Raw genomic sequence first — 16,596 nt, 5'->3', positions numbered from 1 at the left:
TTAAAACAAAGCAAATGTGTGTGTGATGACTTGATGACTTCTTTCCAGTCTTGCAGTCTCTCATGTTCTTGCTCAGACGTGGACAGACTCTGAGTTCCTGTCAGGTTGGAGTTGGACTTCAGGCTTCGGGTCAAGTCTCGAGCTCAGAGCTCTCAGCAAGTATGTTATTACCTATTCAATACAAAGATTATATGAATAAGTCAACTCATGAATGATTTTTTAGAGCTGTTTGCATCACTGATTCTGTTATTTTCCTGTTTATTACCGTGAAGCCGCTTTGAAACAATCTGTATTGTATAAAGCGCTATATAAATGAAGGTGACCTGACTATAACAAGAACATTACAATAAACACAAATTTGAAAATCTCACTACAAATAATCCAGAATTGAAGACAAAAGATAATAATCCTACTCTGTTACACTTCCTCACACCTGAAACTGATCGAGTGAATCTCCTGAACTTCTCCAATCTACTGTAGATCATTACTAATCCATTTATGTTGTAACATCTGCTCTAACGTCGGGCGTTTAGTTGGATCCCGGGCTAGACACTGGCTAATCAGATCCCTGCATTCTGTATGAAATTTAATAAGGAGAGAGCTGGTTAGTCATGACCATGTGACCTGGCATCTATGAAAACAACATCTAAAACATGATTAATATACTGCAAAATGTGACTTTAAATAAAAAATCTTACATACTTCACCTTTAACTGTTTCTGTACAAAGCCTTTGCTTTATGTGTGTGTTTATCAATGTATCAATATTATTCACTCACTTTTGGATAAGGTGGGGTTCTGAAATGTAACTTTTGCTTGTGTGATTTTTCTTCTGTTGCGAAAAGGAGAACATCCGTTCACCATCTTGTACAACAACACTCCTAGAGACCAGACATTTGCTGGGACGGCGTGGAATCGAGGTTCTGTCAAGACTTCAGGTGGGCAGTAATCCGGTACTCCTGTAAGCAAGACATTTGCACATTGTTGAGCTTTTTTTTAAACATCAAATAATTAGTAAGTCACTACATTCAGGTTTCCACACTCCCAGAATGCTCACCAATGTAAATGTTGCTCTCGTAGCCATCTCTACTAAACAGCTGACCGCAGCCAAAGTCTATCAGCTTGAGCTCTACCGGGTTTCTCTTCAACAGGAAGTTCTGCGCATGAATGTCATTATGAAAAACCCCATGATGGATGCAGTGTTGCACTGCCAGCACAGCCTGTCGCATGATGAACCGTGCTGTTGGTTCAAACACTTGATGATTACGAGTGATGAAGTCCAGCAAGATGTCGTAGGGTTCAGGATACTCCATAACCAGAGTGAATTCTTCAGGATGTTCAAACCACTCGTATAGTTGTATGACGAAGGGGCTTATGGGTTCTCGCCTCATCATCATCAGCAGCGCCACTTCTGTAACGAGAGGTTTGGGATGCCCAGGCTAGAGAAAAGTGGCAGACAGAAGGTTAGCTGGGTAAAAATCAGAAGAAAACGCATCATCTTTAAATGTACTGTTCTTAAACGTAATCTTATCTAATAGTAATCTGCACTTAAACAACTCAATACATATTCAGGTTTTGGCCAACTTACAATATTAAGATAACGATTGTTGTCAATCTTGCGTATCCGCTTGATGGCAACCTGCAAAAAAAAAAACCCAGTTTCAATAACAGTATTCAAGCACCAAGTATTAAACCTTCTGTAAATTGATTTAAATATGTTTTGATGCATGGAAGAGCAAAATGTTTGTACAATTCGGGTAAGATTGACCTTTTTGCCATCAAATTTGCGTGTTCCCTGGTACACCCTGCCAAATCCTCCAGATCCAATCATCTTTATAACGTTATAGAGAGACTCAAAGGACTCTGAAAAACAAACAGAAAAATATTAGTTTGCTAGATCTATTGCTTTATTAAAAAATATCAGTGCTGGTTGTGTCGAGAAAATAATATTATAATGGGGGAAATAATATTAATGTTCTCTGAAAACAAGCCTTATTTTTAGTGGAAAACAAGATAATCCTGTTGTAAATAATGTTGTAGAAATAATGAGTGGCGATGTACCATTATTTGTCTTGACGCCGGAGTGATCTGGAGCAGGTGATGATGGATCAGGATCAGGCTCTGGCTCCAGATCTGCTGGAGGAACAAAAGGCTCCACAACATTCACAGCACTACAGTGACAACAGCAGCAGAAAACACACTTCATAGCCTTCCAGAGCCTGAGCAAACAACCAGTTCCTTTCCTCTTCCTACATTCTCGAGCTTTTCCTGAAATGAAGAAAACACAATTGAAAACACAACTATTAGAAACATCTCTGACGTCAAATTAAGCAATAATGACATACTTTACATTTCACTTTTAAATTCTTTTCTGTAATGTAACAAATCCAAAGTAATGAAATATTTCCACGCTACCCGCCTGACTTCTGCTTAATGTCTGCATAAATTAACCAAAATCTTTTTGCACAATATTAATAGTCATTTTAAGTCACAATTATGACTATATTTTTCTTTTTCTTATTTTATCTGATCTTTTATTAAAAAGAAAACATACATTTCCAGGCTTCATTTGGTCAGTTCTGGTAATGGCAAAGATCATAATGAGCCATTTCTTAAAATATATTTACATTAGATTAAACATTGACTTTTATTAAATGCATAGCAATGTCTTATTTATGTAATAACCGACTCTGTAATGCTCGGTACGACAGGCATTTTGACAATTTTGCGTGTATTTGACAATTCGAGAGCAATAAGTGTCGAAATAGAATTCTATTCTGGATCGTTTGCTTTCTGTGCGCGTGTTTCTGGTGTGTGTCCGACAGAGCAAGTACCATCGAGTTCATCGCATATTGAGAACGTTTTGCAAACGTTTCCATTAAATTATGAAAATGTTATTTCAAAATGTTCCCTGAAAAAAAAAAGTTTTTCTTGGTTAAAGGAACAATCTATTTTATAATTTTGCATTATGGGAACGTTACTTTTGAATGTTCTCGGAATGTCCTGAAAATGTTAGACGAATGTCCAATTAAAATATATATATATTTTTTTTTAAATTTTGCTGAGCAACAGTAAATGTGTCCGACATGTTTAAAACTTGTGCATGAAATAGCAAAATGTCTCTCTGTAGACTTGACACTGCCCAGCCTTATTTCAGTCTCACCTGTTGAGCTCTTGTTCACAGGAGAAGCCTCCATGGCACCCTGAGCGGTTCGGCCGTTTGAAGTCTCTGTTGGCTCGACAGGAACTTGCCCGGGCAGCGGAGGGCACAGCAATCCTTCCAGGCTGTCGGACCTGGACAAACAGCAGTTGCTGCAACTGTCCTGTTGGTTTCGGCTCTCCGATCCATCGCCACTCCGCCTCCATTCGACGCTGTACGAGCCTCTGCTGCTCAGACTCAACGACTCTCTCCAGAACCAGCGCCCGACATCGACCTCAGAGAGGGACAAAGCTGATGATGACATGATGCCCGGAGAAGAATCTGTGGAAGCAGTTCTCCCGGATCTGGAGCGGCCTGAGGCTGGAAAATTTCACACATCAAAAACATTTTCTTTTTTTATAAATATATAATATGAATAATCAATGTCTGGTCACACCAAATTGTTACTTTAGTTGGTTCAACTTATTTCAACGACAAATCAGCCATTGAAAATAGAACTAGAAACTGAGCCAGAATTTCTTTATTAAAGCCTATTCTGACCTCTGCGAGAGTGTTTCGATGAAGTGAACGGACGTCCATCATCTGGGCTCTTCTGGCTGCCGCTCTTCCTCGTCCTCCTCCTGTCAGCCTGACCTGTGGACACAGAAACAGACTCAGAAGACAGAGGTGTTAAATATCCAGGAAGATCCTGGCTCTGTGTCTGTGTCGGGTCTGGCAGCGGATCCTGATCACGGTCATCAGAACCGGGTCTCCAAACCTCCTGACCAGCCGTCTGAGAGAAAGCAGCTCTCCTGGATCTGGAGCGGCCTGAGGCTGGAATATTACACACACCACATACTGTAGTTACTAATGTTTTAATAATAATCAATGTCAGTGGTCAATTACAAATTGGTACTTCAGTTACTCAAATTGAAAGTTCATTTCACATGCAAGGAATCAAATATATGTGATCAAATGGGTTCTTCACATTAATTTAGTCAGTCATTGTACAAAATCATACCATAAACCATAAATAAAAAACTAAAGCACTCACCTCCTCTTTCACCCATCATGTGAGCCATCGATATCCTCCTGTAAACTGCAAACAACAACAACAATACAAAATACAGCACAAAATACAAATACAATAAAATACAAATCTCCTTAAATAAAAAAATAAATAAAATAAAACTCCTTCTAAAGTAAGAAAACTATAAGAGTATTTTCAGAAATTATACGACTCTTTCAAATATATAACTAGGCTATGTAATATCTTCTCCGATGTCCTCCTAGAATAAAAGTCTCCTCTCAGAAATCCAGAAAACAGCTTCAAAGTCACAAAATTCGCTCAGAAAATTTTCTGCAAAAGTCTGTGAATTCGCATCGTCTCTCTCAACCAACAGACAGCGATCGCTTCGAGTGTAAATATGCATTCAGAATTCATAACACGCGTCGCTATAGCAACTGAAATTCGAATCACTCAATTACGCATGCACGCGCACATGAGCACACATCGAATCTGAACACATTATTGAATAGTTATTTTGACTAGTTGAATAGTTATTCATTTTAACGTTAATTTTGAACGTTTTCTTTAATACATATGGTGTTTATTCTTTCTGAACAGTTTTATTATTAAAATCCTTGTAAATGCGTGCAAAAAAAGGCACAAGTGAGAATAAATGGGACATCATCTTATTATAAACTCTTAAATGATCAGCCTCTGGATTCTGCTGTTGTGTGATGTCATGCTTGTTTTAGATGTGATAGTGTACTATTTTTTTCATTTTCTGTAAATTGTTAATTTGTGTGCATAGTTTTGATGTTTTCAAAGGTCACTAAAACACCCATCTACTCACTTACGTACTACACACACATTCTTTATCTTGCACTGTTTAATGTGTTATTGTGATATCTTCTTGCAAATGAGAGCACGTCCTGTATTATATTGCATTATAATTGCTATCTAATATTACCCCTGCAATTTTAATTAAGCTAGGCATGTTATATGAATTTCTTTTAAATTGCTGAGGAAACTAAATTAGTCATTATCATAGTCACCTAACACTGCCTATGTACTATACAGTCTGGAGATGTATAGAATCTATACAGTATGTCAGCACTTACAAAGAACAGTTTTTTAAAGATTTATACACTCATTATAGATTTCTCCTTTTACATGTTATATCAATTATTTGTTATGAGTGCTACATTGCAAGTTCTTTGTATGTTTTTTATATTTTCCAGGTAGATAATGAAATAATGAATAATGAATTTTTTTTAGCATACTGCCAAATACATTTGTGCATTGCAATAAACACATGATCACTTTGAACATTTTTTAATCTTTATTTATTTATTGGGGGAAAGATTTTAAAGCTTCAATCAGTGGTCAAATAAATAAATGATTCAGTTTTTTAACATTAAAACTCTCTAAAGTAGCGAAACTTTGAAACTGATCCATAACATTGTTACGCCACCAGATGGCAACAAGTGACTGTTAAAAAATAGTCATTGAATCATTCATTCAGGAGATTTGTTCAAAAATGCTGATTCATCCAGTAACAAGTGAGTCTTTGAGTGAGTCATTGAATCTTTCATTCAGACCAAGTTTAAAAATATATATATAATTCAGATTAATTAAACATTGTAAATAAACTGCAGCAATTGACATTTTGTTATAATTAATGTTTAAAATGGGGAATCATTTTCATCAAGACATCAGTAGCAGTAATGGCCTTTATTCATAAAAAGATGCCATTTAACAAGAATTTAAAATATCATATATTTATATTGTTTCTACAGCATTATAAAATATATCAAAACTAAATTGTGTTTAAGTGCGATTTATTCGTGATTAATCAGAAAAAATGTGTGATTGATGATCTATTTTTTTTAAATTGATTGACACTTTTTTAAGAATTATTATCATTATTATTATTTCACTCTAATGTTAAAACAGTGTAAGACAATTACTACAATTATCAAAATGTAAATGACCCGGTTGTTGGGTTAAATACAGTTTCCACATTCAGCAACTGTTCAAATTTTAACGGTCCAGTGACAGTCAACACACAGAAGCTGCTGCAGCCTGATGACGAAAAGTAAGTCATATCGTAATTTTATATATTACTTATAACATTAACGTTAAGTATCGTGTACTGAAACGTTGTATATATCCCAAAAACTGAATTTTATATATTTTTTAAAATCGAAGTTCCCTTTAGTCCGTTTTAATAATTTCCAGGAAGTGAGATCGATTGGAAATGAATTCTAGCTATCCCAGTTAGCTCGCTAGCATAAAGTAATTAAAAATTAACATATATTAGCGAAACCGTTTAGACTGAAATGACTATCTAGCATTACGACTGTTTTACGGTAATCGTGATAGTCTTTCACACCTGAAGCAGCGCTACAGAGACTTTCCGACATCGCTCCCTGTACCCTTAAAATAGGGCGTTATTTGAGGGAACATCCATTTGTAGCGGTGTCCGAAACCATAGTGGACGTTATTGAGTGCACTTATTCAATCCTACATTGCACAGCAATACCGAGTTTACAGCCGATGTAACGTTACGCTCAACGGCTGTCCGAATTCACTCACTCGTTTTCATTCACTCCTTCAAGTGAACAATATTAGTGACTAACGCAGGGAATAGTGAATCAGGATTTAAGGGCGATTTCGGATTCAGACCCGTTTCGTTCAGGTGTTTCTACAGTTTGTTAAAGGTTGACCAATGAACGATTCATTTATGACAGTTACAATGTTTTCCTGTCCACAAATGACAAGATTTACTGTAGTAACACAAACTACAACTATGGTATTTTGGCAGAAATGTGGTATATTCATAATGCATGTTGTTATATGAATATAGTAATGCATGTAACTGTATTAAATGAATTACAGGAGTAGCTGAAACATCCAGTTATAGTATTTTTTTTCTGATGAAGCTATGACAGCTTTTTCCTTTATTTTAAACTGTGTACTAAATTTGTTGTACTTATGTTTTAGACAAATTGATTAATTTGTGAAGCAAAGACTAAACCAATCGAACCTCTGCCATTTAATTGAAACATTGCTATTGAAGCTAAGCTATTGAAAAAAGTGATACACAAAATAGTTATTTTTAAGGACTAGTGTAACTTACGTTTCTGTAACTATTATAATTTTTTGTGCTTCATTCGAACACAGAGGAAGGAGTGGATGAAGGTTTGATGCTGCTGGATGACAGTGGTTCTCGACTCTGGTTCTCGACTATCTCCACTAGTACACATTTTGGGTGTTGTCCTTATCTCACACCCATTTCCAGTCTTGCAGTCTCTCTATTAACAAACTGGTGAGTTGAATCATGATTAGAGAGACCAAATGTGCAGTGATGGGATTACTACAGAACCAGGTTGTTCGGGAAACTCTGGGGTACATTTAATTATGATTGTTTTTCCAGCTGTCTTCCCTCATTTTAATACAGTATGTTTTAATTTCAATAGAGTCTGAGTTTTCTGAAGACTAGTTTTCTTTTGATCCTCTGGGACAAAAACTATTGAAAAAATCATTAGAGAACTTCCCAGACTTGATGGTTTTCTTGGAATGGTGAGTTTAATGATGTTCAGTGTTGGGAAGGGGTTTCTTATTTTGGAAAAAAATAGTTTGGCTGTGTCTAAGTCCATATGAAATTAGGTCCACACATGCGTGGTATGGATGAAAACTTTTTTTTTTTTCTGTAAACTTGTCTTTCAAAGATTATCATGGACAAATTGCCTTTAAAACCCTTCCTGCTATCCCGCCATCATCGCCATACCTCACAAATGGAAAAATGGTGTGTCCAATATTATGCTGAAATGAAGCGCAGCTTAAATGACATTCATCCTGTAAGTAAAAGCAACACTATCAAATCAGCTTTGATAAATCACACTTCTCTGTGGCTCATGGATCCATTTCTTCTTTCCTTCAGTGATTCTTCTTGTTAATGGGTCATTTTTTGGGTAAATTCTGTCATTAATTACTCACCCTCATGTCGTTCCAAACCTGTAAGTCTTTCGTTCATCTTTGGAACACAAATGAAGATCTTTTTAAATACAGGTCCTTCTCAAAAAATGTCTTTCTGTGTCTTACCCTCTTGCTTGAGGGTGTCAATGATGGCCTTCTGGACAGCAGTCAGGTCGGCAGTCTTACCCATGACTGCGAGTTTGAGTAATGAAACAGGCTGGGAGTTTTTAAAAGCCTCAGGAATCTTTTGCAGGTGTTTAGAGTTAATTAGTTGATTCAGATGATTAGGTTAATAGCTCGTTTAGAGACGCTTTTCATGATATGCTAATTTTTTGAGATAGGAATTTTGGGTTTTCATGAGCTGTATGCCAAAATCATCAGTATTAAAACAATAAAAGACCTGGGGCCGTATTCACAAAGAATTTTATCTTACCACTAGGAGTACTCCTAAATGGCACTAAAATATTTTAGCTAGGAGTTTTCTCTTAAAAGTTATTCACAACGCCTTTCAGACCTACTCTTAGTAAGGAAAAATGACAACTCCTAAACTAAGAGTGAGTCTTCGTTGCTATGGGTGACGTCAATTCTCATGCACGAGCTTCCTCGCAATGATCATGGTGATTGGTTGTTAGATGATAGGGCCATCATGCGGAACATAACACAGACGCAACAAATCATGGAATTACGATATCTTAAAATGTCTGTGTCCTACACAAAATAATAATAGTAATGTCATCGAAATGCATATTTAATGACATGTTTGTGCAGGCCCCAGTGTAATTCTAAAAAGGCAGAGAGGGAGAGAAAAGTCGTGAATTAAATTAAATTAAGCCTAATACCCTAATGAAAACCGGCACTTGCCTAATAATGAAAAACGACACTTGCATTAACACTTGCTTGGTTAATTGACATCCTATTAGCCTAAATAGACTACTTAAAGCAAGGAAAATGTTGCTCCTATTGAAGTAATGTAATAGTTGAATGACGGTGGATTATGAACTCGCCAAAACGGAAAAGAAAGCCAAACTGGACGCAGGATCAGTTACTGCTGCTGGCCCAGTTGGTGCTGGAAAAAAAAACATAATAAAAGGGAAATTCGGCACTGGAATATCAAGCAAAACTAAGCGCGAGACATGGGAAAGGATATGTTTGCGGATCAATGCAGCATTCGCGCTTGTGTCGCGGACACCGGACGACTGCGAGAAGCGGTGGTATGCGCTACAATCGCAGTCGAGGGTTGAGATTGCAGCCTTTAAACGGGCAAGCATGGCAACAGGTAGGCCTATACTATTAAATATATAATATCATTATTATTTCATGCAATTCTAAAAACTTCCTGCTTGTCATGAATGTAATGAATTATGAAACAAATATCAAACAATATTCTTACATTAAAGTGTGTTTTTAAGTGTTATGGCAATGCTTTTGAGTTGGTGAAACTTTCCATGTATGTGTTAAGGAGGAGGATTAGCCACTGAGCCACATTGCATCGGTGGTGTATAGTGTCATTGGGTCAGACACCAGCATAACAGGCCTTGAGGGTGCAACTGATCCGGCAATGCAACTGCTAATGGAAATAGAGGGGTAGGCTGTTTATGCAATGATTGCAATACTTGTACATTTTTGGTGATATTTAATGAAGGACATACAATATCATTATGTGCAAACCACCCACCAACACAAAAAAACTATTCACAAATTATAAGATGTTTTATCAGGCTACAATTTATGTTACAGGCCAAATGGAAGCCCAGGTCCTTCAGGTGCAAGTCATCTTCCTCTTCCTGCGCGTCTTCCACCCCTGACTCTTACTGCACCTCTTCCTCTTACTGCACCTCTTCCTCTTCCAGCTCCTCTTCCTCTTACTGCACCTCTTCCTCTTCCAGCTCCTCTTCCTCTTACTGCACCTCTTCCTCTTCCAGCTTCCTCTTCCACAATCCCATCACCTGCCTCTCCCTTCAGTCCTGCTGCTGGTGCAAGGCCATCACCCCTGGAAGAAAAAAAGATGAAAATGGAAATGCGTGTGTTAAAAAGGCAGAAAAGGGTCCTTGATGCAAAAGAGAGGCTAATACAATTAAAGTCTGAATATTACACTGTAAAGATTGCAAAAATGCAAAGGGAATAAACACACTTAAATTGAGCAAAAATGTGTCTTTACTCATTTGTGCATGTGATTATTTACCCAAAGTGTGTATGGACAAAGTGATCCCTGAATGCCAGTCCACATAGTTCCACTTCATCAACAAATTGGTTGTGTTCATTGTCATCATCATCATCATCATCATCATCGTCAAACTCATCACCATCTCCTGTCTGTGGTATGTTCCTTTGCCGGCATAGGTTGTGAAGAAGCGCACACACAGTGATCACTTTACTCGTCTTCTCTGGACTAAGGCGGATTTCACTATGTAAAACGTGGAAACGTCGCTTTAGTTGTCCAATCCCCCTTTCCACCACATTCCGTGTCTTCTTGTGTGCTCTGAAACATACACCAAGGAACAGTAAACATTATTGATTTAACCAACAACACCAAGAGCCACCACTATAATTTGTAATAAGCTTTGACATTGTGGTCATGCTATTGAATTATGGCACCTAAATAATATAGCTAACATGTACACTTACCTATTGTAATTTAACTGTGGTCCCACTTGTGGACGGAGGTAAGGTGTAAGGAGCCACGACTTACAGGGATAGCCACTGTCCCCCACCAAGTGACATCCAGCTGGCACATGACGTCTCTCAAACAGTTGCCTCAGACCACTCTCCATTAATATCCTCGAGTCATGAGTGGATCCGGGCCACTTTGCAACAACATCAAGAATTGTGAAGTTTGCATCGAACACAATCTGGGTATTGATGTAGTGGGTTTTCTTTCTATTCACAAACACGTCCTCATCCTGACGTGGTGCAATTATTTTAATATGTGTCCCGTCTATAGCACCGACCACTCCGGGCACACCGGCAATATCCATAAAGCTGGCTTTGTTTTTTTGGAGTTGGCGAATGTCCAAAGGAAAACTTATGAACTGGCGAATAATATGGGGTCTACAAAGTGCATTGATTGTTTGGTGGATGGATCTGCTTACCGATGGCTGGGATATCACTAAATCGTCGGCATTACATAATTGCATTTTCCCCGTTGCCAAGTAGCGAAGTGTTATCAAACATTTCAATTCGGCACTGGTTGGGTTGTTGCGATTAGTTGGCGCTGTTATTGCATCCCTAACAAGATCCACAACAATCAGTATTCCCTCACGGTTAAGGCGGTATCTTTGTAATAACTCCGTGTCATTAAGTGTCTCCAACACACTGCGTCGCACGGCCATTTTAAGATCCTTTGAGAATAGGTCTTAGTGAGTTAGGAGTCCTCTCGACTTCTTTTAAGCTGTCCCAGACTTAGGTGCTACTTTTAGGGCTAAAATGCTTCGTGAATTACTCTTAGTGAAAAAAATTAGGAGTCCTAAAGTTAGGAGTGACACGCCCATTATTTTTAGGAGTTGCTCCTAAATTCGCCAGTTAGGAGCTACTTTTAGCCTTAAAATTCTTTGTGAATACGGCCCCTGAAATATTTCAGTTGGTGTGCAATGAATCTAAAATATATGAAAGTTTAATTTTTATCATTACATTATGGAAAATAAAGAACTTTATCACAATATGCTAATTTTTTGAGAAGGACCTGTAAATAATTATTATTTTTAAATAAATATGAAAACCTTCTGTCTAGGAATGCACCGAAAGAAAAATTCTGGGCCGAAACCAAAACTGAAAATGATATATACAAACAATATATATATATTCATTTCTTATTTTAAATGAGTTTTTTTTGTATAATTGTATTATTATTAAAACTTTAATTAAATTCAATAATTTAATAAAAAAAATCAAGCGAATAAAATAAAATAACCACACTTTTATTTAAAGTAATACAAACATTTGACAAAAAATAGGCCTATATTAAAATATATTAATATCAATATATTATTCTTCATTCAGTTCTTTGCAACAAAATCAGCACAACTACACACACCATATTACAGCACAACTACACACACCATATTACAGCACAACTACACACACCATATTACAGCACAACTACACACACCATATTACAGCACAACTACACACACCATATTACAGCACGACTACACACCATATTACAGCACGACTACACACCATATTACAGCACAACTATACACACCATATTACAGCACGACTACACACCATAATTACAGCACAACTATACACACCATATTACAGCACGACTACACACCATAATTACAGAACAACTATACACACCATATTACAGCACGACTACACACCATAATTACAGCACAACTATACACACCATATTACAGCACAACTATACACCATATTACAGCACAACTATACACACCATATTACAGCACAACTACACACACCATATTACAGCACAACTATACACACCATATTACAGCACAACTACACACACCATATTACAGCACAACTATACACACCATATTACAGCACAACTACACACACCATATTACAGCACAACTATACACACCATATTACAGCACAACTATAGCACAACTATACACACCATATTACAGCACAACTACACACACCATATTACAGCACAACTATACACACCATATTACAGCACAACTATACACACCATATTACTGCACAACTATACACACCATATTACAGCACAACTAAACACACCATATTACAGCACAACTATACACACCATATTACAGCACAACTATACACACCATAGCATTGCACAACTATACACACCATATTACTGCACAACTATACACACCATATTACAGCACAACTATACACACCATATTAAAGCACAACTACACACACCATATTACTGCACAACTATACACACCATATTACTGCACAACTATACACACCATATTACAGCACAACTATACACACCATATTACAGCACAACACAACAAGTTTGTGCGAGTGAACGCTGGCGCAACCTGCTTCCGCTGCTCGCCGGTAAAACTTGTATCTTCTATTTTTTTGGATTTTTCTGCACTACTGTTGTCTGAGCCTTCACAGTTAACCCACCGTTCTTGTCTGAGCCACATCTTGTGTCTATAATGTGGGCCGCTAGGACATACATCTTGTTTGTCTGTGTTTGGCTCTTTCTACTGCCTGCTCACCTGCTAGTGACGGGTTTACTTCAGTTTTCGGCCGCTGACCTGCTCCGGCTGCGCCCTCACCTGCCTGGACCTGCGCCTGAGGCTCTCCATCTTCATCCGGACATCGCGTTCCAGCCTCGTCCGAGATATATCCACCGAGGGTCCTGCCGGAATTTAAACACAACAGCTCTATAGTTTTAAAGACTATATGGTCCAGCTCTCGTCGCCCACCACGCATCACCACCCGGGCTGTCGACCACAGCGTGTTAGCCCGCCTAGCTCGGTCGGCTACCACCACCACCAGCTGTGACAACACCGCACTCAACTTCGCTCTGCTCAACATCCGCTCATTGACAGGCAAGGGACATCTCATCCAGGACCTCATCTCCGACTAGACTTTCTCTGTTTAACCGAGACATGGCAACAGCCCAACGACTTTTCCCAGCTCAATGAATCCACTCCTAGTGGGTTTGTTTACATCTGTAAACCCCGCGGCTCCGGCCGAGGGGGGGGTATCGCGATAATGTATCGCGAGAAGTGGAAAATCTCGCCGGTGTCTGCACCTGTCTACAGCACATTCGAATCTGCTGTCTGCAAGTTTTCTGGTCCCACCCCAACCATAATTGCAACTGTTTACCGCCCTCCTAAACTAAAGAGTGAATTTTTAAATGATTTTACTGCTTTTCTCACTCACTTATCTTCCCTCTCACCAAATATATTACTGCTGGGCGATTTTAATATCCACATGGACAATGTCAATCTGCCTCTTACTAAAGACTTCACCTCCTGCTTAGAAAGTTTTGGATGCCAACAATTTACTACTTTCCCAACACACAACAAAGGACATACTCTGGATTTAATCTGTTGTTCTGGTGTCACCCCTTCTGACCTTACAGCCGTTGAAATCCGCGACAGCGCGCGCACTACATAGATATAATGCGTACTAACGCCTGAGTGAGGACAGCTGTTTCTGCCCAGCAATTAACACAGCAAACGCAAATCACCCGAATAATGGGAGAGGAATCAAAACTAGCTGTTGGACAGCGCTCACTTAAGTGCTATACAATTTAAACTGCAATATTATTCAGAGCGGCTGTTATATAAAGTGGGAACGCGTCTAATTAAAACTCCTCCTCTAACACACGAACACTTTTCAAGACATTCAACTCTCTCCTCTGTCCACCTCCACCACCACCCACCTCCTCGCTAACTGCTGATGATTTTGCTAACTTCTTCACTAACAAAACAACAACCATTAGCAGTCAGTTCTCTCCTCCACACACACAGGAACCTAGTCCAACCTCTCCCACAGCCAATAACCTTCTCTCCTCCTTCTCTCCTCGAACCGAGGAAGAAGTATCTAAACTTCTCCTCTCCAGTCATCCTACCACCTGCCCTCTAGACCCCATCCCCTCACACCTTCTTCAAGCCATCTCTCCCACACTTCTACCAGCACTCACACACATCATCAACTCATCCCTGCATACTGGCATTTTTCCTACAGCATTTAAGCAGGCTCGGGTAACCCCACTGCTTAAAAAACCAACTTTAAACACATCACTTCTAGAGAATTACAGACCTGTCTCTCTCCTACCTTTCATTGCAAAAACACTTGAAAGAGTTGCTTTCAACCAAGTATCATCTTTCCTGTCTCTGAATAACCAGCTGGATGTTAACCAATCTGGCTTCAAGAAAGGGCATTCGACCGAGACCGCATTACTTTCAGTCACAGAAGCCCTGCGGATCGCCAAAGCTGCTTCCAAATCATCAGTTCTCATTCTCCTAGACCTGTCTGCTGCCTTCGACACTGTGACTCATCAGATCCTTCTGTCCACCCTCTCATCACTGGGCATCACTGGATCTTCCCTCCACTGGTTTGAGTCCTATCTCACAGGTAGGTCATTCAGGGTCGCATGGAGAGGCGAGGTAACCAAAGTACATCGACTGACCACAGGGGTTCCCCAGGGGTCAGTCCTTGGACCCCTCCTCTTCTCCATTTACACCACATCACTGGGACCCATCATACAGGCACATGGTTTGTCTTACCATTGCTATGCTGATGACACCCAGCTCTACCTCTCATTTCAACCAGACGATCCCACAGTAGCTGCACGTATCTCTAGCTGTCTGGCGGACATCTCGGCATGGATGAAGGAACATCACCTGCAGCTCAATCTGGCAAAGACTGAGCTTCTCGTTCTCCCTGCCAATCCGTCTCTACAGCACGACTTCACTATCCAGTTAGACTCATCCTCAATCACCCCATCAAGGTCAGTCAGAAATCTTGGAGTAATCTTTGATGACCAGCTAACCTTCACAGACCACATTTCAAAGACAGCTCGATCATGCAGGTTTGCAATGCACAACATCAGGAAGATCAGGCCTTTCCTAACTGAGCATGCAACACAACTTCTTGTACAGGCCCTGGTTATTTCTAGGCTTGATTACTGCAATGCTCTTCTAGCTGGTCTTCCATCATGTGCAACTAAACCCTTACAATTGATCCAGAATGCTGCTGCTCGTCTTGTATTCAACGAGCCCAAAAGGGCCCACGTCACTCCGCTGTTCATCTCCCTGCATTGGCTACCACTCGCTGCTCGAATCAAGTTCAAGGCGCTGACACTTGCTTACAGATGGTCCACCGGCTCAGCTCCCTCCTACTTTCACCCGCTCCTACGGGTCTACATCCCTACCAGAAGCCTACGATCGGCCAAGGAGCGACGGCTCGTGGTGCCTTCACAGCGAGGCATAAAATCACTGTCCAGAACATTCTCATTCACGGTTCCATGCTGGTGGAATGACCTACCCACCCTCGTCCGTAATGCAGAATCCCTGACAGCATTCAAAAGACAACTGAAAACTCATCTCTTCCGTGAGCACTTAACATAAAAAAAAATAAAAATAAAAAAAACCCTTTCTCTTGAAATCTTCGCTTGTCTGGTTTATGCTACTACGAGCAATGTTTGAACTTTGTATTCTGAGCACTTCTTGCGTTGTTTTTGCCTCTCCACGATGACTCGCTTGGTTTAATCCTCAAATGTAAGTCGCTTTGGATAAAAGCGTCTGCTAAATGACTAAATGTAAATGTAAATGCGTTTATGTTTGCGCGAATCCTTTTACACCAGACATCTTTGTGAACGAGGGTCAGTACAAAGCAGACTTTGCTAAAAGTTGTTTTAGCTCTAGGACAGGGCTCTACGCTAATTTTTTTTACCAAGGAGTACATGTGCTCCTAAATGAAAAAATTTAGGAGCACACAAAGAAATTTGAGAGCACAGTTTTTTTTTATTATTAGTTTATTAAACAAATGAACATTTCATGCAT

General features: G+C 39.3%; 1 protein-coding gene across 1 annotated transcript; it reads right to left on the bottom strand.

Annotated features, from left to right (window-relative positions):
- LOC143704484 (uncharacterized) lies at positions 1 to 4,296 on the bottom strand. The gene is made up of 9 exons (XM_077197442.1): positions 4,193 to 4,296; positions 3,700 to 3,972; positions 3,163 to 3,519; positions 2,061 to 2,267; positions 1,768 to 1,862; positions 1,588 to 1,638; positions 1,057 to 1,438; positions 779 to 958; positions 1 to 171 (listed from the first exon to the last, which is right to left on the bottom strand). Exons 1-9 carry the CDS (start codon positions 4,218 to 4,220, stop codon positions 131 to 133), a joined length of 1,614 nt encoding a protein of 537 aa, XP_077053557.1. The 5' UTR covers positions 4,221 to 4,296; the 3' UTR covers positions 1 to 130.
- Between the last annotated feature and the right edge of the window lie 12,300 nt (positions 4,297 to 16,596).

This window comes from Siphateles boraxobius, unplaced genomic scaffold, assembly GCF_051911475.1.
Source record: "Siphateles boraxobius isolate OS27281-9 unplaced genomic scaffold, OSU_SipBor_1 11, whole genome shotgun sequence".
In the NCBI taxonomy this organism is placed as follows: domain Eukaryota; kingdom Metazoa; phylum Chordata; class Actinopteri; order Cypriniformes; family Leuciscidae; genus Siphateles; species Siphateles boraxobius.
The sequence above is the reverse complement of the archived record's forward strand: the minus strand, read 5'-3'. Positions and strand labels throughout refer to the sequence as shown.